This window comes from Lygodium microphyllum, chromosome 25 (assembly GCF_053477565.2).
Source record: "Lygodium microphyllum isolate KBCC chromosome 25, Lygodium_microphyllum_v1.1.10, whole genome shotgun sequence".
NCBI lineage: Eukaryota > Viridiplantae > Streptophyta > Polypodiopsida > Schizaeales > Lygodiaceae > Lygodium > Lygodium microphyllum.
Genome location: NC_141159.1, coordinates 100,846,713 through 100,872,871, shown reverse-complemented (window position 1 = coordinate 100,872,871; position 26,159 = coordinate 100,846,713). Strand labels below are relative to the sequence as shown.

The window sequence follows — 26,159 nt, the reverse complement described above, 5'->3', positions numbered from 1 at the left end:
CTTCCCCGCATTTTGAACCTGTATTTGAAGCTTCTGAAGCTTGTTGATGTATTCCCAAAGCGAAGAAGACCTATTTACGGATTGGGTCCGCATCTGCACCTCCAAAGAAACCCTCTTCATAAGGGTCATCTGGTTGTACATCTGGTCAAGCTCTAGCCATATCTCTTGAGCCATCGTCAAGTGCTCTATATGGGCTATCATGGTTGTTGTACAAGACAGAAAAAGAAAAGTATAAATCCTGGCATTCAGCTTGTCCCAATGAGATTGGGCCTTGGTCAACTTCGCATGAGAATTTGAAGAGTGTTTGGACTCATCTCTCATGGAGGGCCGGTTGATCTCCTCCATCACAAGCTTCGCCAAATCGTACGACTTCAATATGGCCAACATCATCACTTGCCAAATGCGGTAATTGTTGCCATCGAGCTTTTGATTTGATGAAAGAACCAATAAAACAGGCACCTTCCGGTCCATGATCACCTAGAATTCCACATCAGTCTCTGTAGACATCTTCACTTGCAATGCCTACACAAATGCAAAGGAAACCCCCTCTGACTGTGAGAACGCAGTCTACTAGGGGTCCTTTCTCCGCTTCGTGAATCTTCTTCAGCTGCTGGAGGCGATGAAAAGGTAAAATCTGCACTTGAAGGCCAAAGACACAGCCTTCTTCCTTCTTTAACAGTAGAAAAACAGCAGTAGCTTCAGCAAATCTTCGCTTTTCTTGCACGCCCATGCTCGCCTCAGCATTGTTTTGCTGGAGGCGATGAAAAGGTAAAATCTGCACTTGAAGGCCAAAGACACAGCCTTCTTCCTTCTTTAACAGTAGAAAAACAGGAGTAGCTTCAGCAAATCTTCGCTTTTCTTGCACGCCCATGCTCGCCTCAGCCTTGTTTTGATGTGCAGCCCACGTGCTTGCACTTGAACGCTGAAAACGCAGCCTTGTGTCGCACTGAAAAACTCCTCTTGAGATAGGTCCACCCTAGTCCTTCAATGCTCTGATATCATGTTAGGGTGAATCAATGCGGGAGCGAATGACCGTGACAAAGAGTGAATAGAGAGAGAAGAGAGAGAGAGACAAAGAGACAGTGAAACACAGAAAATCTGCAGTGAAGAATACTGTATAAGAATGCAGAATTCTACGTGAGTGCAGAGAATATATCTGTATGTCTCCACCTTGAGAACCTCGATATCTGTCAGAGCCCTGAGTGTAGTCTCTGTCACCAGCAGGCTGAAATTTGTTAGATACAAGTATACGAGTCTGGGGGAAACTTAGCCTTATAAAGGCTGAAACCCGAAATAACCAGGTCGGCTGCATTTAATGCAGCCGATAGTCGGACAGTCTGACTATTGCCACATGGCACTGCTGACGTGGTGTAGGAGATGATTGTCAACATCGGGTCTTTTTTATTCTCTTTAGGGTGAGGCGGCGACTGCTACAGTTCACATCCCCAACCAGTCCCCTACTTCGGCTTTATAGGACATGACTCCCTTTGAGGCTTTCTTTGGTTGGAAGCCATTTGCATCTCACTTTTGCATCTTTGGGTGCGATGTCTATGTCCATGTGGACAAGAAGAAGAGAGGGAGCAAACTTGACCACAAGTTGATGAAGCTTATCTTTGTGGGCTATAGCACAACCGCGAAGGGCTATCGCCTTAACGACCTGAAGAAGTACAAGATTGAGGTGAGTAGGGATGTGAACTTTGACGAGACTACGGTCTGGAGGATCTTGTTGATGGTTCTTCTCTTGTAGATGGTTTTTCATCATTGACTGTCTTGCCCCCACCATCATCTCCTTCCCTTTCTTTCAAGTTAACTCTTCGCACCCCTTCTTCCTCTATGATTCCTTTTCCTCCATCTCCCAATCCTTTGTCTTGGCTCTCGCAGCCCATCACCACTGGCTTGTCTCTTAGATGGAGGGTAAGTTTGCCTTTTTAACTGTCATCCTCGAGAAGGAGATTTATGTTTTGTAGCCTCCTGGTTTCTTGTACTTGGAAAGGAGGACTATGTCTACTAATTGCAAAAGGCTCTTTATGGTGTGAAGCAAGTTCTTGGGGCTCGATAACAGAGGATTGATCGATTCTTTCTTTAGAGTGGCTTCCATCAATCTGATCATGACCCCAACCTTTATTTTAAGATTGAGGGTGAATTGTGTGTGTTGGTCATTTTCTATGTAGATGACCTTATCATCACAGGGAGTAACTCATAGGAGGTTGATTGGACCAAGTCTATTTTGTGATGGGAGTTTGCTACGACCAATTTTGGGATACTTCACTCCTTCCTTGGCTTGGAGATATATCAATTGGAAGAGGGCATCTTTATCTTGCAGCACTGCTATATCTCCGAGATACTTACGAAGTTTGATATGGTAGATTGTTGGCTTATCGTTGTGCATTCTCACATGCAAAACTGCTCAACTAGCTGAAGTGCATACTTTTGTTGGAAAATAAAAATGGAATCTTGAGATCAAACTACTTTCATTCCCAAAAAATAATGCATTTGTTTGAGGTCAGTCATTGCAAATGTAGAGCTAAGTTTGGCCTTAATATCTCTAATGGTAGTAGAATTTGAGTTTGCAATGAATAAATCATCCACATACAACAATATATAGTTGACCTCCTGTGAAGTGTGTTTGATATATAAGTTCAGGTCATAAAGAGCTTTTTGCAAATGAAAGACTTGATCTTCATGGTCCGCAAGAGAAAATCAGAGAGGCTACTCCACATAGATGTCTTCCTCCAAGAAACCATTTAGAAAGACACTTTTAACATCCATTTGATAGAGTAGTCAACCATAGTGAGCGGCTAGTTCCACTAATAGGTGGAATGATGTCAACCACGTGTGCGCAAAGGTCTCTTCATATCGATGCCATGCTTTTGTCGAAAACCTTGTATTGTAAGGTAAGCCTTGTATTTATTCAAAGTTCCATTAGCTTTCATTTTGGTCCTAAAGATCCACTTAGTCAATGACCTTGTTGTGGCTTGAATGATCCACCAAGGTCCAGATTCTGTTTTGATCAATGATCTCAAGCTCCTTTTCCATGGTCTCATGTCATGAGGACATGTATTTTTGAAACCTCACTTAACATGTGGATTAATTTTTAATCACATGATTGAGTAAATGTTGCACATGTGAGGTGCAAAAGTTGCTATAAGTTATACCACATAGGTACTTGGTAGTATCTAGTACCAGTTGTTGGCCTAGGTCATTCATTTGGCCATAAGTATCAGTTTGGTGATACTAGAGAAGTGGCATTTAATGGTACCTAATGCCAATCTGATGGTCAAAGATGACGTAGAGACACTAGGGAATGGAAGTTGCTTAGCTAATTTAATTATTGGCTAGTTAGATTATTTTTCAGGGCACCGAAATAATTATTAGATTAATTTTCAGTATTTAAAGATTGAAAATTAATATTTAATTATGGACAATGCTAGAAAAACCATTTGGGAAGGCTGTCACTTGTCAAAAATGCCCATGAAAAATTGAAAAACGTCTTTAGAGGTTGGAGCAAGCATTTTTAGTGTACTCAACCTGCAAGAGAGAGGGAGGAGATGCTGCTAGTTTGATTTGCAGCCATTGGAGGAGCTTCTGAGGCAGCCAAGGGCGTGAAGACCAATCAACAGCAGGTGACAGCATCTACAGGTGGTTGAGACAAGGCAACAGCAATAAATGACTGATTTTCTTCAGTTCTTTGTATCTACAAGTTGGTGGGGCAGGACAGCAGCTGCATTTGACTGATTTTCAGTCATTCTTCGCGACAAAACTCTAAATTTTCTCTCTCTATAGCTTTCTCTCTCATCTTCAAGCCATTTCACAGCCTTGCTTTGAAGATCTTAGTATTTGGATCCTTGGAGGCTGAGAAATTGCAAATTTTTATGCTGTAAACCCTAATTTACAGCAGAAATTAGGGTTTACCAGTAGCCTCGGGAAGTGTGCCAAAAATTGGAAGCTCCAAGAGGGCTGAAGTTGTTTTTAGCCTATTCAAGTGGAGGGACCAGCAAATAATTGAATTTGGGGCATTTTCCATCTCCATCAAAGCGGGTGAAGGCCAATTGATTGCCCGAATCAAGGGGCAAATTGGATTAAAGACTTACTAGTGATTCATCACAGCAAGGGGAGTTGGAATACTGAAAGGGATTGGGAGAATCCCATTGTAAATCAACTTCTTCTTTAATAAAGCTAAAGAAATACCAAAAGGGGTGCCAATTTTGGGGCCAATCGGGTGTGCATTGTCCAAGATCTATAGGTAAATTTATGTTTTCAGATTTGCACTAATTATTTGCTGCTGAAATTAAGTTATAATTAGGGATTTACCACCCGTCCATGGAAGGAAGGCTGGTTTCACCTCATGCCATTAGGGATGCTTTAGAGCCTCCTGCCAACTCTCTGGCTAGGAGTGCACTATGTAATCTGCTATAAAGAGAGATGGAAATGTAGCAGTAGATGCGAGCTGGGCAGATTTTTTGGTCCCTAAGGGATGGAATCGTGTGAAAGGATCCTAGAATTTCGCATGGTTTGCTGGGACATTGGAACTAGTTTTGCATCACATTGTTAGCATCCTCTTCAACATTCAGCTCCAACATTGACATTGTAGTTGAAAGTTGTAAGTTTACGAGTTCCTCTTTGCATTTCTTTTGTGCTTCACCCACATAAATTCTGTTGACAGCAGCTGGTTGGAACTATCAGCTACATGCAGGAAGCAATGGCAATTGTCCCACATGATCTGCTAGGACATTGGAACTAGTTTTGCATGTGCCCCCCATCTCCTGCGCCACCAACAGTTCCAGCTGACATGTCCCCTGCACCACTGGCAATACCAGCACTCTACCACCTCCCTACTAGCTGCACTATATCTTCAGTTCACTTAGTACATGTCCCATCCTATATGTCCACATTGGGTCCTCAGCTCCATCCAACTTATCAAAGTCCCCCAGCAGGTTAATAAGTCAATTCAACTTCCCATTGCTTGCGGTATATAATTGATAGTTCCAACCAGCTGCTGTCAACAGAATTAATGTGGGTGCAGCACAAAAGAAATGCAAAGAGGAACTCATGAACTTACAATTTTCAACTAAAATGTCAATGTCGGAGCTGAATGTTGAAGAGGATGCTAACAATGTGATGCAAACTAGTTCCAACCTCCCAGCAGACCATGGGGGATTCTAGGATCCTTTCACAGGATTCCATCCCTGAGGGCCCAAAAAATCTGCCCAGCTTGCACCTACTGCTACATTTGTGTCTCTCTTTACAGCAGATTACATGGTGCACTCCTAGCCCGAGAGTTGGCAGGAGGCTCTAAGGCATTCCAAGTCACTTTAAGATGCCATTGCTTCCAGTATATAACTGATAGTTCCAACCAGCTGCTGTCGACAGAAATTATACGAGTGCAGCACAAAAGAAATGCAAAGAGGAACTCATAAACTTACAATTTTCAACTAAAATGTCAATGTTGGAGCTGAATGTTGAAGAGGATGCTAGCTGGTGAAGGTGGTGCACAAGGCAGGTGACATGCAGCTCCAGCAGGTGCAGGTGGAAGGCAAGCAGCAGAGTGGCATTGCTGGGTAGGGACAACAGGTGGCAGCGCAGCTTGGATGACGAGCTGAGATGTTGGATGTCCTAGTTGCAGCTGGGCAGTGACTGAGATGCAGGGAGCTGCTGTTGCTGGTGCACAGAGGTCACGAGCTGCTGTCTTGTGGCAGCAGCTGCAGTTGATGGCAGCTCTTTAGTGGAGGTGGCTGGCAACACGAGGCAAACTTGAGCCAGCTGAGTAGAGAGTGAGAGAAGGCCGATCTCAAAGCTCTATGGCATTTGTGGTGGGAGCAGCTATGAGCTGACTGGATGCTTTGATGCCACTACTGGGTCAATGTACAGTTGCATGTGCGTGAGCATGCCCGCACTCATAGTGAACAGTGAATGACAAGAAAGAAGAGATTGCTGGAAGGTCACATCTGCTAATACTGGAATAATAGAATGGAAGTATAATCCCTAAGGTACTATAGTACCACAGCCAAAGGAGGGGATTTATATGGGGAAAAACCCTTTTCCAGCTGGAAGGTAAAAAGTGACAGTGGATAATGGAGTGTTCAGACTAGAAATGGAGCTTGGGAATCTTTTTATTCAATGAGTATCAAGCACTTCATGGGTCTTATTTAGCAGCATTTGACCATTTTCTATGTACAGAGGTGCCCCTCACGTACACTCTCAAGCAATCACTGCATGTCTTGTTGTTGGTGTTAAGATATAGTATTCAGATCCATTCTAGTCGCTTCCCTTTTATCCAATGCCACTGCATGTCTACTGCTCAAGTTCATTGTTGCCAATGCAATGATCACCATGCCCAGAGCTGAAGTGTTTGCCTTAAGTGAAATAAAAATGAGATTCTTTCTACTTTTGGAAGGGGAGAGAGAGAGAGAGAGAGAGAGAGAGAGGGCCCAAGTTTGTGTCTGTTGTTGCTCCAGGCAGTACGGCAATGGGAGCGCAAAAAGTGCAAGCCAAACAGCAAACCAGTCTGGTTGAAAATGCATGTCAAGATTGGAGATACTGTAAAAGTCATTGTTGGGTCAGACAAAGGAAAAGTTTCAGAAATCACCCAAGTGTACAGACATAACAGCAAAGTCCTGGTGAAAGATGTTAACATCAAAACTAAGCATGTAAAAGGGAAGGAAAAGGGTGAATCTGGTCAAATTATTCAGGTGAGCTTTTTGAGATGGAATAAAGTGCATGAAAACAGTATATGGACTGTGTACACTGACGAGCGTTGATAACTTACAGGTGGAGGCACCTATCCATAGCTCGAATGTGATGCTCTACTCAAAGAAAGAAAAGGTTGCTAGCAGAGTTGGACACAAAGTTCTGGCAGATGGAAGGAAAGTTAGATACCTACTTAAAACAGGTGAAGAGCTCGATAGTCCAGAGGATTGGAAACGAATCCATAAGACACCCAAGAAAGAGGAGAAATCTGCAGCAGCAGCTTAACCAAAAAGTTTTGCAATTGACTTATATTGTTCCTGTGATCTTCAAGTCCACTGTGGGGGTTCAGTTGTAAAGCCCAGCCTTTCAGAGCTTGTTCATTTCCCCTTGTGATGGTCGAAGGAAGTTCTTGTCCTTCTGTAGAACCGTTGTATAATGTTTCAGAGGCTGAACTTGATGTCGAGCATTGACCTCGGTAGTGCCATGAGGAATGTGATCACCCACATTATGGGTTGGAAGTTCAAAGTTTTTTTACCCACCAAAATTGAGAGTTACCTTCCTCTGGATCAGCATGATAGCTGGCTGCACTCTGAAAAATGAATTTGATGTGTCTGGATTCGCCAAAGAAATCTTGACATACCTTTCATTTCTTTCAACTGCAGGAATATCTGGAGTCACTTAAACCCAAATGGTTGATGGCCCTCATCCTGAATATCAAACCTGTGCATTCATCCATTTAGCAGATATTGTTCCTCACGCTGCATTTGTTTTAGCCCTTCCAGAGTTCTAAAACATTGATGCATTGTTCCAAGTAGTGTCATAGTTTTATGTTTAGCTTCTTTGACCTGTTCACGAAAATTGATGCTCTTACAGCCTAATAGGCATTTACAATTGTTCTCTATCACCTTCCAAAGAATGGCTTGATCTGCTTGGTAGATCTTAATGTGGACTATTGATGGCAGTGTGTGTAACCGTGCTCAATGTTTGAAGTGACATGTAACAGTTGCCCTTAATGACACACCTGGTTTGCCAGTAAAGCTTTACATGTTGTGGGAGTATTTGTTTCTCTTTGGGAGTACCTTCTTGGTAGGAAAAAAGGGCCAATAAACAGCCCCCTACACCAAAACACGTCTCACACCTGTTCTAGAACAGGTCCAACCTGATTATATTACATTGGGTCTGTCAAGTGTTCAACAAAATGTTTTTGAAAGCCCCATGATCGTAAGCTACACTCAAGCTCCCGTCATCAATCAATACTATATTATTTGTCATGATTCATCACACGTGCTCATGAGCGTCCATGAGATTCTACCACAAAGTAAACTCAAATGTCACCGCCACCTACCAAAAATCACAAGGCTCTTGCATCTACACACAACTTACAACAATATGTTTGATACATTTATATAGGCATATAATTTACATAATATCCTTATTACCATATTTTCACTGATATTTGTAGGAAGGATACATCGCCTTAGATAAATAAAAGCTCAGATCCTATTCTTCTATCGTATGGAAGAACAAACCCATCTTTTTGCCTTCTCCTCTCCTTTGCTTCTAGTTCCTTAAACTATTCTAGGTACTTAGGTAATTAATAAAATATAAAAATTAGTAACTCTTGTAGGGTGATAAAAATTAACCATGCGTGAAAATCAACTAGATTTGCTAGGAAAATTTAATTGATGGATAAAAATTAAATTTAAAGATTATTTCCTAAGATATCTAATGGCTTCTTGGTGAAATGTGCTTATGCTAGAAGTTAATGTTAGGAATTAGAGGTGCATGCTTGCCTCATGTACCAATGTGGTTAAGTTAGAAACACCTTAGATGGAAAGGTTTTGTCTTATGTATAGGGGTGTAAAGCAAAGTACCCTTCATTGGATTGTTGAGCGAGGGCTCTTGTACTTGATACTATCAAGGCACTAAAATCAACTTTCATCCTTCTCAACTGGTGGGTCATGTAGCCAAGCTCCCTTTTGCCATTGCACTTGAAGGTTGACTTTTGTTTGGCTTGATGGTGCACACCTCTGTTACCGTGGGAAGGCCTACGCCCCATAGACAATGTGTACTTTGGATTGCCCCTTGACTCCAGTCTAATACAAGGTTAGAATTCTAGCCCTTTTAGAGTGGTGCTTATAAAGGGGCCTTATTTTTTGCCACCTAAGGTATGTAAGAGGAGATCAAAGCCAATCCCAAAGAACTATGAAGCTCCTACTACACATTTTGGTATTGGATAGGTAGAATGGGATATAATAGTTGCCCAATAAGCATTTACATTATTGTCGTGGTGTGTCCTACACCCCTAGGATATGTTGTAGCTCACAACCCCTTAGAAGTATAGTTGGGTATTATGTTGATGGCTTGTTGCAATAATTCTTAGCAAGTTGTATCATATGACCATCAAATGAATTAATCATAAATAAAGACTTAAGAGGTCCAATTTTTTGGTTAGATTCTAATAAATGAAAAGTGAGATTCAAATGAAACACACACAGTTATTTCACTTCACATTTTAGGTTTCTCATGGTTCACACCAGTGATTGAGCAAGGAAAGGAAATCTTGCAATATGCCAAATTTCTCTAGTCACATAACAATTCCTAAAGTTGCACATTCATGTCCAACTAATCATGGTAGGAGACTTCCCATGAAGGTCTCTCTATTGAAGAGCCTCTACTATTGCATCATTCAAGCATTATATTGAGAGCTAATGATCTCCATCAATGCATATTCAAACACATGAAGTTTGGGCTGTGTACACTCAAACAAGGAGGTCCATTTGCAGTAGCCTTGAGGCTATTGAAACGAGTTCAATCCATACAAGAATTATGCCTCTTGACTAGGCAATGGGGAAATGGTGATGGTTTGAATGGTTAGGGTCATGGATAGGGCATTCCCTAAGGAGAACTACATTCAATCATACTTCATCCGATAAATTTCAACAGTCCCAATGGAGCACAAAGTTGTGCCTTGGCATTTACTTCTCACAATTTTATCATTGTTCAATGCAAAGGCTTTGTGATGTGTCTACTAGAAGAAGAGCTTGTGCTAGTATTTCACCTTTGGAATGGCTCCAATCTCCAACTATTGGGCTCTTCAAAACCAATAGTGGGGCATTGCTAGAACTCTTGTTGCTTCAAGAACTCCACTTTATACAAATCTAGCTACCTATCACATAGCTAACCTATAACCTAGCTCCAAATCAACTATGCTCTCTCTTGTCAAACACATAAATGTGGAAGAACAAGAAATATTAAAGGTGTAGTAGGCTCACCAAAAATTACCTTGCTTTTGTTTGATCCATTGCAAGGAGCTTTGATGGCTTCATGATTCATGGGATGCTTGCTTGGTGCTCTCAAGTTGCCTCTCAATCAAATCTTTCTTCAATTCCATAGTTGCCTTGATGATATGCAAAGAAAGAGGAAGTAACATACATGCAAGAATGGAGAAGAAAGCTTCTCCTCTTGATCCCTCACTCTCTCCTCACACTCTCACTTAGTCTCCCTCATATCCTCACTTGGTCTGCCTCACAATCAATAGTGAGGCTATGGCTATTGCAAGCTTTGGATGTGGTGATGGAAAGAGGAGGAGAAGAAGATGAAGCAGTGAGCTTCTATTCACAATTCCTCACTCTCTCTTTCACACTCACTCAAGTACAAGTATCACATGTATGCGTTATTGGGCTAAAAGTACATGGTAGTGTGGAGGAAGGCAAACAAGGATTTGTATTCAAAGATGAATATCAAGAAGACCTTACACACATAAACTTGGAGAGCAAATGAACATAGTGGGATGGGGAAATATCAAAAGAGCATGTCCTCATCTTACATTTTTCCAAGTGTGGAGGCTAAGAGAGATTTCTTAGCTCAATAGAAGGCATAAAGGGAGTAATTGTGTTCTTAGGATATGACCTTACATCCATACACTCAATTGGTTCACATGAAGGAATGTATGCCAAGAATCAATGTAGCTATGAAAGAGGATGAGCTAACATTTTACACAAGTAGAAGAGTTGTAACCTTAGGGAAACATGCCAAATGACATTATAAGATGTCTGAGATAGCTTGAAAGTAGTAGTTTTGAAATTCTAGTGGTGCATTGCATATTGATGCATTTGAGGAGACATTCACATATAGAGACATTCTATTTTACTTGGAGATACAATGGGGTCTACATATCGCACTCCCACAAGTCATTGGATGCAAATAGAAATTAGTTTACAAGATCAAGACACTTACTGAGCATAGAAGCCACGATTCTAGTGGTTTGACAAAATTTTTAAGAGATGAAATGTACTCAAGGGCAAGTAACCTATTAAGATGAGTAGGCTAGGTATATGTGGTTGAGGATGTGAGGTGGCACTACATAGTTTTTGGATGAGGACATTTGGGAGCTCTCAAGAGAGTGTGGTTTCATTTTATGAGGGGACCTTAATGCTTGCATGCCATAAGGTGCCCTTTGATACATCAAAGGAGATGTTTTAAGAGCCAAATCCAGTGGAGCATGTCATCAATCAAGGCATGAGTATCCCTGCCAACAATCAGCATGTCATCAACATATAGAACCAAGATAATTAGGCCGCCATCTACTGCCTTCTTGGTGTATCAGCAGTGCTCAACTTGGCTTCTCTAAAAGCCTTGAGACTGCATGAAAGTATCAAACTTATGATACCATTCCCGCGGTGTATGTTTCAACCCATACAAACTCCATTTCAATTTACAGACCATTGTCTCTTTGCTTTTAGCAACAAAATCCTCAGGCTGCTATATATATATGTCCTCATGTAGATCACCATGAAAGAATACAATCTTTACATCCATCTGTATGAGCTCCATATCTTCAATTGCAACCAAGCCCAAAATGGTTCTTAGAGTAGCCATCTTGACTGCGAGAGAGAAGATCTTGTCAAAGTCAATTCCATGTTTCTGCTTGTACCCCTTTGCAACCAACCGTACTTTGTATTTTGGCGAAGAACCAGAAGTGACCTTCATCTTGCAAAACCCACTTACATGGAAGAGTTTTCTGTCCTTTAGGCAGTTGCACCAAGTCCCAAGTACCATTCTTATCAAGTGATTTCATTTTCGACAGCATGGCCTTGAACCACTTCTTGATATCCAGTCTAGTCATTGCTTCCTTAAAGCATGACGGCTCACCATAGTCAGTAACCATGACATAATATGCAGCATACTGCGCATGAGAAAAATACCTCTTAGGTGGCCTTGATGGTCGGGTCGACCTACAGAGCAAAGGCTCAACATTTGCAAGCTATGGAACTTGCAAACTTGCATTTTCAACTTGTTGTCCTGAAATTTCAGCATGCTGTCCTTGCTGGCTATCTTAATTGCATATTTTCTTGTTGCAATTGTGGACCGTCCTGGGTAATGATTTGCTGGTCATTTCTAGTACCATTCCCTGCATTTTCAGGGTCATTTATAGGTATACGCTGTTGTCCACACTAGGCACAAACGACTGTCTAAAAGGTACATTCTCTCTGAAAACAATCCTCTTGACTTCCTTAGTTTTCTCGAGCTACTTATGCGTGTGATCTTCATGGAAGATGACATCATTGTTGCATACTTTCTTTTCTCAGGATCCCAAAGTCTATACCCTATCTCACCCTCGTCACTGTATCTTAGGAATATGCATTTATAGGACTTTGGTTCTAGTTTGTTGCGTTCTTCTTTCTATATGTGCACAAAAGCCTCGCAGCTAAACACTTGCAAATGAGCATAAGAAGGTGGCTTGCCTGACCACTCTTCTTGAGGGACTCTCCCCCCCAAAGATGTGTTTGGTGATGTGTTAATCAGATAAATGGTTGTCATAACATCCTCTGCCCAAAAGCCATGGGGTATGCGACAACATCGTACGGAACTTATCCTGTATGGTCTGATTCATGCGCTCTGCAACTCCATTTAGGGGTGGATTATGAGGGGCAGTGAGCTCCCTCTTTATCCCCTTGCTGTCACAAAATGCCTAAAAGGCTTTGGACACATACTCCCCACTGTTGTCAGAGCGAAGACACTTAAGTGTCTTATCAGTTTGGTTCTCAAGCAATGCCAAGAATTTCTAAAACTTATCAAGCACTTCGTCCTTGCTTTGAATAGGGTAAACCCATACCTTCCGATTAGCATCATTGACAAATGTGACAAAGTATTTCTTTCCTCCTAGAGATAACCCTGTCATTTGACATACATCGGAATGTAGTAACTCTAGAGGCAAAGATTTCAGTAAAAGAGACTTTTTATGAGATGTTTGTGCATGCTTACAAACACAATGATCATAGTGCTCAAAATCAACATAACGAATACAAGGCAAGTAACCCAAAAGAGAAAGTACTTTCATTCTTGTTTGACTCATGTGTCCCAACAATCGGCCATGCCACAAGGAGATACTTGGTTACTCGGTCACGACGATAACATGGTCACACACACTAGATACATGAAGTGGATACAAAGTATCACTCTTGCAACATTTGGCAATAACCCTAGATCCCTTACATATCTTCCATTTCCCATCACCAAAGGTGGTATGAAAACCATCATCATCTAGCTGACTAGTACTAGTCAAGCTCTTCTTGAGCGGCTACATGCCTTACATTCTGAAGAGTGAAGACAGATCCATGTTGAGAAACTGTAGCTGCACATTGTCAATGCCTACAATGTCACATGCATAGTTATCCCCAAGATAGACAACACCATGTCGATCTCCTGTATAGTCTGTAAACCACTCACAGTGAGGGGTGACACGAAAAGAGGCACCTGAATCCAAAATCCAAGTGTGCATGTCATCATCCATATCGACTATCAAAGCACGTGCACTGAAACATGAAGAGACAAAGAGTACATCATTCCCATTGTCACTCTCATGGCTAACTACATTCACCTCTTCGATCTTTACACTGCTCTTCTTAGCAGGCTGACTCTCTTTCTTCTCTTCCTTGCTGTCATCTGTCTTCTTGCCCTTCCCTTTCTCTTTCTTCCATTTATAGCAATCACATTTGAAGTGACCCTTCTTGCCACAGTGATGGCATTCAACATCCTTATTATGTGATTTACTGCATCCCTTGCTATCAGATTTTCCTTTCTCCTCTAGTATGCAAAGCACTGGAAGACTTACTGGATGCATTGTTTTGTCGATTCATTTCTTCCATGAGTAAAGCACTCTCTACATTAGCATAGAAAAGCATAGCATTAGAATCGCTCATAATAGTCCTAAAGGTATCCTAGCTCTCTGGCAAAGTGCAAAGCAAGAACGTAGCTTTCAAATCATCGTCAATATTGAACTTCAAAGCGGCAAGCTGGTTGAAAATGGAGTTAAACTCACTAAGGTGACTAGACATTGCAGTACCCTCTTTCATACGCAAATCCATGAGTTTCTTTATCCAGTATACTTTGCTTGTAGCACTTTTCTAGGCATACAATTCTTCCTCTCGCTTCCAAATGTCATAAGCAGAATCCAACCCTTCAATGTTAAACAGCAAGGCATAAAAAATTGATAGCTCAATGGTCAAGCGTGCAAGCTCATTTAGCTCATCCCAGTCGTCCTGCTCCACATTAGCTGGTTTTCTTCCCTTTACTTTAATTGGCTTTGCTTGCTTCTTTTGTAACAAGATATTATAGCACTGATTTTGCCAAACTGCAAAGTTGTGTGCTCCTTCAAGCTTCTTGATATGCATAAGATGATTGTCATTGCTACTAGCCATGATTCACAGCCAAATAATTGTATAACAGTAAATGACAGCTAATGCCAAGCAATGGGAGCTCCAAAATCCCCTCAATAGTATGTTAGGAATATCCCCAAGTATGTAGTAGCAAGAACATACATCAGCTCATTGCCCAGAATGCCTCAAAAGCATTCAATGACAGTAAACATACCAATTTTCTAACAAAAACAAAGTGCAGTCCTAAAATTCTTGACAATACAAGTGGCTTTCCTCCAATTCAAGAGTGCAATCCTGACATTCACGAAAAATCTATCTTGAAAATTCAGAACTGAAATAACCTCCCAGACTGATTGAGATTGAGCTCCAAAGATCATGCAAAGCTGCTCAAAACATTACATAATGTTCTTCCATAGAAACATATCAAATTTCCTAAAAGTGAGGTATGATGTCATAAATATGCAAGAAACTGTCATGAATGTACAATAGTAGACATGTAGGTAAAGTTGATCCAAAAATGAGCTTTAATCACTACTCAAATGCATTCTGGAATCAAATCCAAGCATGTAACATCAACCACAAGCATGAATACATGGTTTAGAATGAGCGAGACCAAGTCTGAAAGCGAGTCATAATGCATACACAGTCAAAATGTCATTCAACTTGTTATTCCAACAGCCAAATCTCTATCAAAACCAAGCAAAATAATGACTCTAAGCACCCCAAAATGATCTCTAATCATGGACATAACATCTCCAAGTCATATAGCACCAAATGGGATTAGACAGTCATCACATAAGTGAATCATAAGCATTATTCACTCAAGAAATAATTTATGCCCTATTTTCAGCTACAAATGTGGTTGCAAAATGAGCCAAATCCTTGCCAAGATTAGCTCAAAATGGCCTCAAGACAATGCTACATGGTTCCCAAAGCATCCAATATCAAGATACATCCAAATAGCTATCATATGAGCATCAATCTCAAGAGAGAAGGTGTTGCCCTGTTTATTACAGATCTAGATATTGTGTATTTCAGACTTGAAGTTGAATGTATATCAGCCCCAAGTCTAATACTACACTTCAATACTCAATGCTAAGTATTAAATGTAGAGTCTGGAGCACACCATGATGCCAAATGAAGAGGAGCAACTGTTGTAGGTCTTGAGCATGCTGAAAACCAGATCTGCATATCCACACTAATGGCGCCTTTAGCCCTAAAGAGATTGGAATGCTGGTCCAAGTGTTGGAGATGATGGGGAGGGTCCCCAAGTGGCCAATGATGGCTGCCAAGAAGCTCAAATGAAGAGGGAAGCTTCAAGCTTCAAGAAGAAGCTTCAAACCTTACTGCCCTGCCTACAGACTCTTCATAGTGAACTCTTCTTCAACTTCAAGCTCCTGCACCTGAAGAAATGCCAAGCTCTTGATTCCTTGAACCAAGCTCTGATACCACTTTGTTGAGTTAGCTACAATGGAGTTTCTGTGTAGAGATTTAGGTTGAGAGAGAGAAGAGACAAATACACAAGATTTGTGGTATTGAAGAGTGCCTCAATAATGTTTTAGATAGGTATATATACTATGTATAGCTTGGCCCTTACAGGCAGATACATGCACTGCCCACACACCAGTCTCTCGATTCTTGCTTGAAGCTCCATAGCTCTTGCTTCCACTTCCGCTTCACCTTTCAACTAGCATCAAAGTGGGCACTTTGAGAAACTTCATCCTGTTGATTCTTAGCTTGTTGTTGTCTTATCAAAGATTTTTCCAAGGTTTCAAGAGGCTCCATTGAGCATTTATTAGTGATCATTGAGGTGGAGGGAAGTAGTAGCAATGCCTCGAGTAGTTAGTGCAATTTGTACTGATTTTCAATCCTTGTTTCCTGGCTTGGATAGCTTATGCTTTAGTCACTACTTGCTCTAGGGTGCTGCTCCTAATCTTTGCAATCTCTATTGCATTAAATAGCTTCATCTTGAGCTTCGTTGGAAGATTTTTTACTTAGCCATTCACTCACAATTTGATATAGGTATACTTTATACACTATGGACAATATACATTGAGTTCCATAATGCCTATGCACTGCTTCTGGGATGCTATCTTAAAGATCGGATGTTATGGGATGCTTTGAGGTGCTATTTGGATTATATAGAGCTTGTTTAGAATAGTTTTACCATGCTCTATTGCTATAATATAGTTTGGACAGCAGGCATATAATAGTGAAGCTTTATGCTTTGAATGCCTACAAGCAATTCATGGATTCTACATGCTTACATGAATGCTTGGCATTAATATATATACCTAGATATGATTATGATGTGCTTTGAGCTTCATATTTGAGCTTTTTGGATGTACTTGGGCATTGTACATTTGCTTTAGTGATTTCAAAGACATATTGGATATATATGCTCCTGAACGTACTTATCATGTAACTTGGTTGCCCAAATGCTTTCTATGAAACTTATGTAGTATTGGGCTTTGCTTACTCACTTTACATTCCAAATTCACTTTTAGTGGGAGACATTTGTATCTACATTATTGTAGAGCTTAGTTCTTTGGAGATAGTAGGAGTCTCTTGGTTATGTACATACTATTTTTTACTAGTTGAGAATATTAGTGATTTGTCAATTACTTATTCTTTTTCTATAACCTTTTACTAGGCAATTCGATCGAAAAATGCTCAATTGAGTCTCTTGCTTATGTGCATGCTCAATTTATCCACACAAACACAGTGCTTGTAGATACTGACTCTTGTGGGTGTTGGGAATAAGGGGCCACCATGCTTGCACCCACATTGTGTGTGAATGTACCCTTTGTGATTGTACCATCTTCATGCATATACCTATATAAAAACCTAAAGTGGTACTATTGTTGTACCCACATATTGTGTCTGCTTCTCTCTCACTCTACCTACATCTCCATTGACATTAACATAGCTTGAAGCTCCATCCATGGATTCGTGCACTTCAAATTGGTATCAGAGCTTGGCACTTTGGAGAAGGGAGTTCTTACATTTTACTTGAGCAACAGTCAAAGGGTAAAGCTTGCAATTTGAGAACCATGCAACCCATCAATGAGGTATGAGTTGATCTCCTCTAGATTTATAGATTCAACAGGAGTTGTAGAGATTTCTTCAAGGTAGTGTCTAGCATTGCATTGAGTCTTCTTCTCAAGAGGGTATTGCTCTTATCGGCTCCCACCTCAGATCTATCCAAAGCATATCATCTCCCAATGTGGTTGCATCACATAACCATGTGTTAACATCCAATAGGCATAACCATTGAGCAATAACTTAAAATCGGGGATGCCTGTAAATTTCAGACTATAACCTATGTATTACAGCCACACCACTGATTGAGAGTATTGGTTTGGAGCTTGCCAACATTGTCTTTGGCAATGTAAAATTGCATGTTGTAGGAACCATACCTGTTTGAGAACTTGGTTGAGTTTTATACTTCCAATGAAGTCCTACGGTACTAATTTGGTACTGACATAATAGCATATGCTTGAGTAGTGATTGCACATGCTTTGTGCCTTATCTTTGGGCTGAAATAGATTAGCTTGTGTAGACATTTTGATGTTGTACACCGTGAACAACAAATCCCATATGCAAACAATTTATGCATAAAGTTGTCAAGTACTATTCGGGGGTGCATTCATGTATGCTACTAATCTCAAATGCCTTGGCTATATTGGAAGAGGATCAATAATTAATACTGAAGTTAAGAATTCGGGAATATCTCACTGGTTCAATTTTGCATCTATTCTTGGTCAGTTGTGTGATAGTTTGGACTTGTCTTTGGTGACATTTCTTGTCATTTTGGACTGTAATCAATGGCTCGCAACAATGATAGAAACAACCTTCTGCATATCAAGAAGCTTGAGGGTGCACATAACTTTGCCATATGGCAAAACTAGTGTTGTAATGTCTTGGTGTAGAAGAAAGAGGTGAAGCCCATTAAGACGAAGGGGATTTTATTGACAAACATAGAGCTAGAGGTGGTCGGTGTGACCAAGGCACACACTTCATCCATGAAGTGATTGCTCACTTTTTATCCACCTTCTTGATACTCCACAAGAAGTCCTCACCATATTATCCTCCACCTAACAGTCAAGCTAAATCCACAAACAAGATCTTGGTGAATTTCCTAACAAAGCTAGTCTCTGTTTCATGCAATGAAGCAAAAGACTAGGACAACAAGCTCACGACAGCTTTATGGCCGTATAGGATGGCCTACAAAATGGCCGTAGGACAAACCCCATTAAAATAAACCTATGGGACTGAAGCAATTCTACTAGTAGAATTATTTGTTCCAAGCTTGAGAATAGTAGTCCAGAAGCAATGGGAGGGCAAGGAACCATGGACAAATTGGTTGGTAGAGCTAGAATGTCTATTCAAGACTTGTCTCATTGCAACCCATGCTCTAATATGTGTAAAGATGCGACGCAAGAGCTCTCCCTTGTTTTTCACTCACTATGAACCAAGTGCAACATTGTTCTGCTTTAGTTTGAGTTGACTTGTGAATGTAGTGGCTCAAGAATCAATGCTAGTTTAAGCTAAAAGGTGACCTTAGCATCAAATTAGAAACCCAGATTCAAGTCAATCCTTATGGATTATAGTCAAAACCTTTTGTTGCAGAGTGGACTCATGAGAGCCTAGGTTACAAACCCGTGTTACTCTAAGGAGTAGTGAGTGGCATCACTTAGGATAGCCTCTTGATGGGCCACTAAATCGTGTCGCTGAGGGGTCCTCAATCACATATGTTGCACGACCTCAAACTCAAACCTCTTGCTATGGATGGGGGAAGAAGAAGAAGAAAAGCAAGAAGAAGATATAGAGATTCACTTTCCTTTAGTCCCCCCTCGCTCAACACACCTCTCACTTACTATCTTTATCACTCTCAAGAATGGAAACAAGATATTGGAAAATTCCTAGAAAATAAAATAATAATCTTAAATAGATTATCTACATATTGAAAATAGCCTAGCAAAAAAAATAACAAGCTTAAATAATTGATTTTCTCACATAATTTGCATATTGAAAAAAGCCTAAAAAATGAAATTACAAGCTTGAATAGTTGAACTAATATAGCTATTCACAAAGTACATACATTAATAAGCAAGTTCCATTCTAATTGCCCTGAGGCATGTTCCCACAAGGCTACTACAGACCCAATCATGAGATGATAATTAATGTTTGATGGATGTGGATCTAAGGCTCTAGATCAAGTATCCCCAAGGAATTTGAGACATGCACTTTCAAGAAAGATGTGAGTGTCATGCATAATCCACTACATGGCCAAGAGTGCTACTAGTCTCACGGGTCATTGACCTTGTACCAAATGCTAAGTAGGCCACCATTTATTGCTTCGTTGGATCATGTTGTAGTTTGCAGTGGTTTTAGCACCATTATTTGCTATTGAGGTGGATGGTCACTCTAACCACTTTATGGTCAAGTTCACAAAGAGCAACCAGGGCAAAGTGGAATGGTTCAAGTCCAATATGGAAGAGTGATTGGCCAATGTGGGTGCAATCACATGGCCGAGCATGAGCATTGTAGGGTGGCTAAGCAATGAGCAAGTGCCAAGTGTGAGGCTGACTATGGCCTCCCTACTTGTCTATCTAAGATTAAGTTGTGTATGGAGTGCAATGATGTGGAGGGACATTGGGATGGATGTGAGGCGGATGAATTGGTTGCTCGATGGAATTGTAGGTCATGGGTCTAGTTTGCAACAAATTTTCTGAGGATTGAATGGTCTAAGGGCCATCTAGGTTGAGGGTCGCCAAAATGGTTGGAAGGGCTTAACGAGCAAGCTAAGGGCCATGGTAAGTTTGTTTAAGCCATTTCAAGGTGACCAAAGGTCACAAGCTGTTGGCCTTGTGTCCCTAGTTGGATTGAGGGCCAAATAGGTGTGGCCAAGAGTCAAAAGATCATGCAAAGGGCCTACTACCCTAGTTGAACCAAGCAGCTAAATTGTAAGCAACCATCTAAGGCTAAATGTGTGGTATACTCATCGGAATCCAAATGAGCGTAGTCATCCAAGGCCAAAACTAGCCATCCAAGGTCGACTATTATGGAATCCAAGGTTCGTGCATGGCCATCCGAGGCAGAGTGCATCCATTTTCAGGTAGAGTCATAGACAATGTGTCCCTTATGGGCTAAGCAAGTGGTGACTAAGTCAAAATGTGCAACTAAGCAGGGAGAAGTCAATGCAAAGTAGATAAGGCTAAGTGACTATATAAGGCCTACAAGAGTAGGCAAGGGGGTTGCATTTGAAGAAGGGGGTACACAAAGCTGAGTGGCAACCACCACAATGAAGAGCATCATTTGAATCATGGAGCCTTTGTGGAGCTATTGAGAAGCCCATTCTTTCTTCTTCTGTGTGGAGCAAGCTTGAATCGTGGAGTCAAGCAAGCTCCACAAAGAAGAAGGAAGACGAGGTGAAGTGCTTCACACCCCTCTCTCTCTCTCTCTCTCTCTCTCTCTCTCTCTCTCTCTCTCTCTCTCTCTCTCTCTCTCTCTCTCTCTCTCTCTCTCTCTCTCTCTCTCTCTCTCTCTCTCTCTCTCTCTCTCTCTCTCTCTCTCTCTCTCTCAACAAAAGTAAGAAGTAGAAAAAGAGCTCTCTTAAGATTGCACACCACAAGAATGAGCTTATCCATTCTATATACATGGGTGTGGGTTAGGCACCCTACCTTTCTTTTTGGCTCAAAACTAGACCTCCTTTGATTTATGCATGCGTTCTTGCCTCAACACCTCATGCTTGTCACAAAACTAGCTATCGTAATTTGAAAAATATTTTACAATTTTCATAGGAGCAAGCCTAGGTGTCTTTAAAAATATGAGTACAAATTAGTGTCCTTCAAAAAATTACAAGCACCCAATGATAAACATCTTACGATTCTTAACCCGAAAAACGATTTTTGTGTGTCTCAACAATTAATATGCCCCTGTTTCCAATGCTCCCAGTGCTTGTGCCTTTGTTTTGCTGACTTCTTGAATTTATGATTTTTTTTTCAAAAAGAGGTTAATATTCTCATTCCAATCATTGGTATACTTCCCCTTTTCATCCATGAAGTCAATATCCTGCAAGATGTGCATAGAGAGGTGAACAACAAAGCGATATTGGTGGTGTTAAGGTATATTAAGGCTCAAAGAGTATGGATAGTCCTCTTGAGTAACATGTTGTACTTAAAAGTTATCTTGTGGCTAAGTGCATTAACTTTGACATAGTCAAAATTGTTATTTTGTGATATAACAAAAGATAAGCAATTTGTTGTGGTGGCTCTTTGTCTCTTTCCTAAATTGCTATTCTTTTTTTTTTTCAACATTATAGTGAACATTGGAGCTTGGTTTTGTTCGTCATGGAAATATGGCAAGTCTTTGTTGCTAGCGTAGCATTTGTATTTTGTGGCAAAGTCAAAGACTAGGTTCATATACTCTTACAAGATTCTTATACAAGACTCCTTTGTTCACTATTCAAACTTGCATATCTTTCAAGGCCACCTAAAACCTTATAAGTGATCTCAAGGGTATTGTGCTTGATGTTTACTTAGAAGACAAAAAATTTACATGTGCAAGAGTGCTAATGCAATACAATGGACATAGTTGTGTTTAGAGGGTATGCCTAAACACAAAACTCCTATTACATAGGATTTTGAAATTCAAGCTAATAATGTTGGTCTCTTTGTCATTTTTATTTTTTTTACTTCATTCATGTCACTACTATGTCAAATGTATTATTATCCCACGTCTTTTTTGTCAAAATATGTAACACTTGTGGCTAAAAAGTTACTAAACTTGGTTTTGCTACTTTTTTGACAAAATTCGATTGAATAACTAATTGAGCATGTATTGACACTACCTCCTGATGTATCAAATGCATTTATACCAATCCCACGCTGCCCACCACGAAGAGAATGCCCTAATTTAGAGCTTTTACACCCTAGAAATGTTGATACATTTGTATGATATGCCTTAAGATCCTTTAATTGTCTATCATACAGTGTAGCATTACATGAGCTTCTAATATAAAATTATGTACATTTGAACACACATCTACCAATGATGGTTTATCTCCATATTGTTAGGGGTAAAGGCGCCTCTTCCTAGCCACCCGTGTATTACTACACTGACAGTATCAGGACCTGTACACTACAGGCGGCGAACGCCCATCACTCTCACTTCATTCTTTATTCTTTCAATGACATTTGAATAAAGGGAAGGCCGGTCACACATTTTGACTGTTGGAGTTCCCACATTGTGTGTGTCTCTCTCTTTTGCTCTTGCTCCTTCCACCATAGGTCTTGCTCCCACTCATGCTTCCACTTCACGGCTCACCTCCCTTCAACTGGTATTAGAGCCTTCTTCTTTGCGAGCTCACTCTCAACTTTCATTTAAATACCTACCATAGTCATTTCTTTGTTGGCAGCCATAGCCACTTCGTTCGAGCTTCCTATCGGTTGCATTCTTCTTGGGAACTCTTTGAGCCTTCTCGAGTAAGTTGGAGTAGCCCCCATAGCCCTCACCTTGCTAGTGCAGCATCACGTTATGTGGAACATGTCCTTTTTTGGCAGCAACTCATGTTTTTTATCTCCTACACTATATTTTCTTCATTGGGCAGCTATACAAGCACTTATACGCTTGGTTTTGATGCTTGGCATTGATCCTTCCACTCTTGGCATTCCATTTGAGTGCTAAGCTTCAGTTTTGGACTGTTATAATAGTCCACAGACTATCAAAAAATAGGGCAGCACTTATCTTTGATGTCTATACTCATTGCCATTGGTTGGATGATGCTCCGTTATGCTCGGTTGATGCTTATATATTCGAGGATGCTATATCATTGCTTGGAGTTAATTTTGGACTAATTTAACCACTTCATTTACTCTATTTTGGCTAAGGTTTACTGGCTGGAAATACAAGGGAGTACTCTATTAGATGCTTCTATGGTCAGCTTTGTTGGTCTTATGATGCCCGATTATCCTGAAGTGATGTCTACATATATAGGAATGCTATGCTTTGTTATGGGTTGGATTTGGAGCTGATTTTGGTACTAAAATAACTCCGTTTGACGGTGTATTCACTACTGTATACAACATTGCTAAACCTCTTTTAACAAGGATTTTATGTGCCTATTGCTTCTGGCTATGATTCAGGTGTTCTATATGCACTCTTGATGTGTACTATTGATGCTAGTACATTGGTATATCATATGCCCATGATTTGAGGCGGCTTTGAGCTTCATTTGAGGGTTGATAGTGAATTTATTGCTGTAATAACTAGGGTTGAAGCCTATTTGGTCAGTGTATACTCTACCTATTGGTCATCACGGGTACTTCTCAGGTGACTTATATGACTACACTGATGTACTAAGGTTGGCACATGTCTTATATTGCTCCGAAATGCCTTTTGAGATTCAATTGAGCTCTGTCTTGGTTGGCATTTGATTGACATTAATCTATAGTGGCATACTTTGTGACAATCATTATGCCTATGGTCTATGCTTGACCCTTCAATACATGCTTTGATGCATATGTCAAAAATACATGCTCCTTACATTGTTTGTATTTGATTGCCGCTTGAAGCTTCAATTGGGTATTCATTTGCATACTTTGGAGCTCTTGGATGCTTATTTGGATTGTTAGAGATTTGACATTGACTATTACGTGATGTACTGAATGTTATAGGTGATGCTTGACCAATCCCTTACTCTTGATGCTCCATTGATATATGGTCTTGGCTCCATGATGCCTTATGCATTCACATGCTATCTTTGAGCTTGGTTACTCAATTGGCATTGATCTTTCTACCAGTGGGAGCTTCATGCTATCTCTGGATATTGCAGAGAGCTTGTGGTTTATGTAGTTGAGCTTCTTGAGTAGACAGGGATCTCTTACATGTCTATGCTCTTGATAGATACTTGTCTACATTGGATGCTTTTGAGATGATTTGATCCATCTTCTCTTTGAGCATACACCAAACTTTGTCAATTATTTAGGTGTTTGGCTCATGGTTCTTGGTGGCTGCTACAGTGTTTGTTACATGCCTGCTTCATGTAGGATATCTGACAACCTAGTAGTCATACTTGACTTTGCTTTGGATCACTGTTAGTTCATTGTTTACTCTCATTTTCTCACTGTTGTGATTTATTACAACAAGCTATTTTATGCAGATTGTGATGTATTTACTAAGCTTAATCATGCCATTTTAATGTACTTTTGGTACTATTTGGTGGACAACTGGTTATTTTGGTAGTTTCTCTAATTTTCAACTTGCTTTGGCAGTGGATTTGGCTTGTTTACTAATTATAGCAAGTTGTTTTATGCATAGTTTACCTTTTTTTGACTCATTATGGCTAGTCATCTCAAAGATACAGCTTTACTTAACATTGCTAAGTTGGATGGCACCAACTATGGCTACTAAAAGTCTCAAATATGGCAGATTTTGGTACAAAATTGCAGATTAAGCCACAAAGAAACAAATGTATTAAACCCAAGAACATGGATGATGATGACTGGGCTGATTTAGATGCATTATGCAAGTCCACTATCATTTTATCACTCTCTGAAGAGGTCCACAATGATGTTGTTGAAGATGAAGATCAGAGTGCATGGAATATATGGGAAAAGATTAAGGAACTTTATGCAAAGCAGAGCCCTACTTCACAGATGTATTGGCTTAAATAGTTGATGGATCTCCATATGAAGGAGGGGACCCCATTGTCTACTAATTTTAGCCAGTTTCATTCAATCATGACAAATCTGCTTCAATAGGGTATTGAGTTTCAGGATAATCTGCATCCTTTGTTTCTGCTTGGCACTTTACCTGAGACTTGGGATGTATTTTCGCAGTGTGATCTATACCAACAAACTTGATGGGTTGAAATTGAAAGATGTAGAGAGTGCTCTTGTGACTGAAGAAATTAACATGAAAAACAATTATGCTTCCTGCAGTTAGAGGTGGCAGAAGTGGCAAGAAAGATAATGATCATCATGGGAAGGACTCTCAGAAGTCCTAGTCTAAGTCATGTGGACGCAGCGTCCCTATTGGACGTAAGTCTACTCTTACATGCCATTATTATGGGAAAGCAAGACACATACGGCCGTAGTGCCATAAGATGTGCGATGAGAAGCGCAAAGAAAAGGGGAAAGAAAAATTGCGTGAGACATCCAATGATCGAAAAATTATACATGCAAAGTCCAACGTAAAGATTGAGGAGATAAATGTTATGCAGCCTAAGGAGTTTGATGGTGACTACATCTTAGCAGCCTCTTCATATGATGCCTCTTAGTTGACCGAGGCAGCTTAGTCTATTCATGCACAGTGTTGACTCTTGGATTCGGGTGTGTCTATTCATGCACAGTGTTGGCTCTTGGATTCGAGTGCGCCTTTTCATGTGACCCCCTACTGTGAGTGGTTTCATATCTATCGCAGTGTATCTGGTATTGTGCGCTTAGATGATGATCGGTCTCGTGCTATTATTGGCATTGGTGATGTCACACGACAGTTTCCCTCTAGTAGCACTTTTGTTCTGCATAATGTATGTCATATACCCGTCTTGACTAAAAGTCTTATGTCTACTGGGCAGCTTGATGATGCAAATTATCATTTATGCTTTGGTGATTCTACATGGAAGATAACTCATGACAGGTTTGTTCTTGCAAGAGGTTCCAAGTCTAGCAACCTCTACCCCTTGGTTGTATCTAGTACTATTGACCATGTTTTGTCAGTGGGTTCTATCCCACCTGGCATGCTCGTCTTAGGCATATGTCGCTTAAGGGAATGAAAATGCTTAGCGCTTTGCAGTATCTTTTGCCT

At 40.5% G+C, this 26,159-nt stretch overlaps 1 protein-coding gene across 1 annotated transcript in view; it reads left to right on the top strand.

Moving 5' to 3' along the window:
• The window catches only part of RPL24 (Translation protein SH3-like family protein), a 34,267-nt gene extending 26,924 nt beyond the window's left edge, over nt 1–7,343 (top strand). Inside the window, exons 3-4 of the mRNA XM_087666836.1 lie at nt 6,456–6,689; nt 6,769–7,343. Coding sequence (XP_087522962.1) covers nt 6,456–6,689; nt 6,769–6,972 — 438 coding nt within the window. The 3' untranslated portion in view covers nt 6,973–7,343. The remainder of the gene's footprint in view (nt 1–6,455; nt 6,690–6,768) is intronic.
• The last annotated feature ends 18,816 nt before the right edge of the window (nt 7,344–26,159 follow it).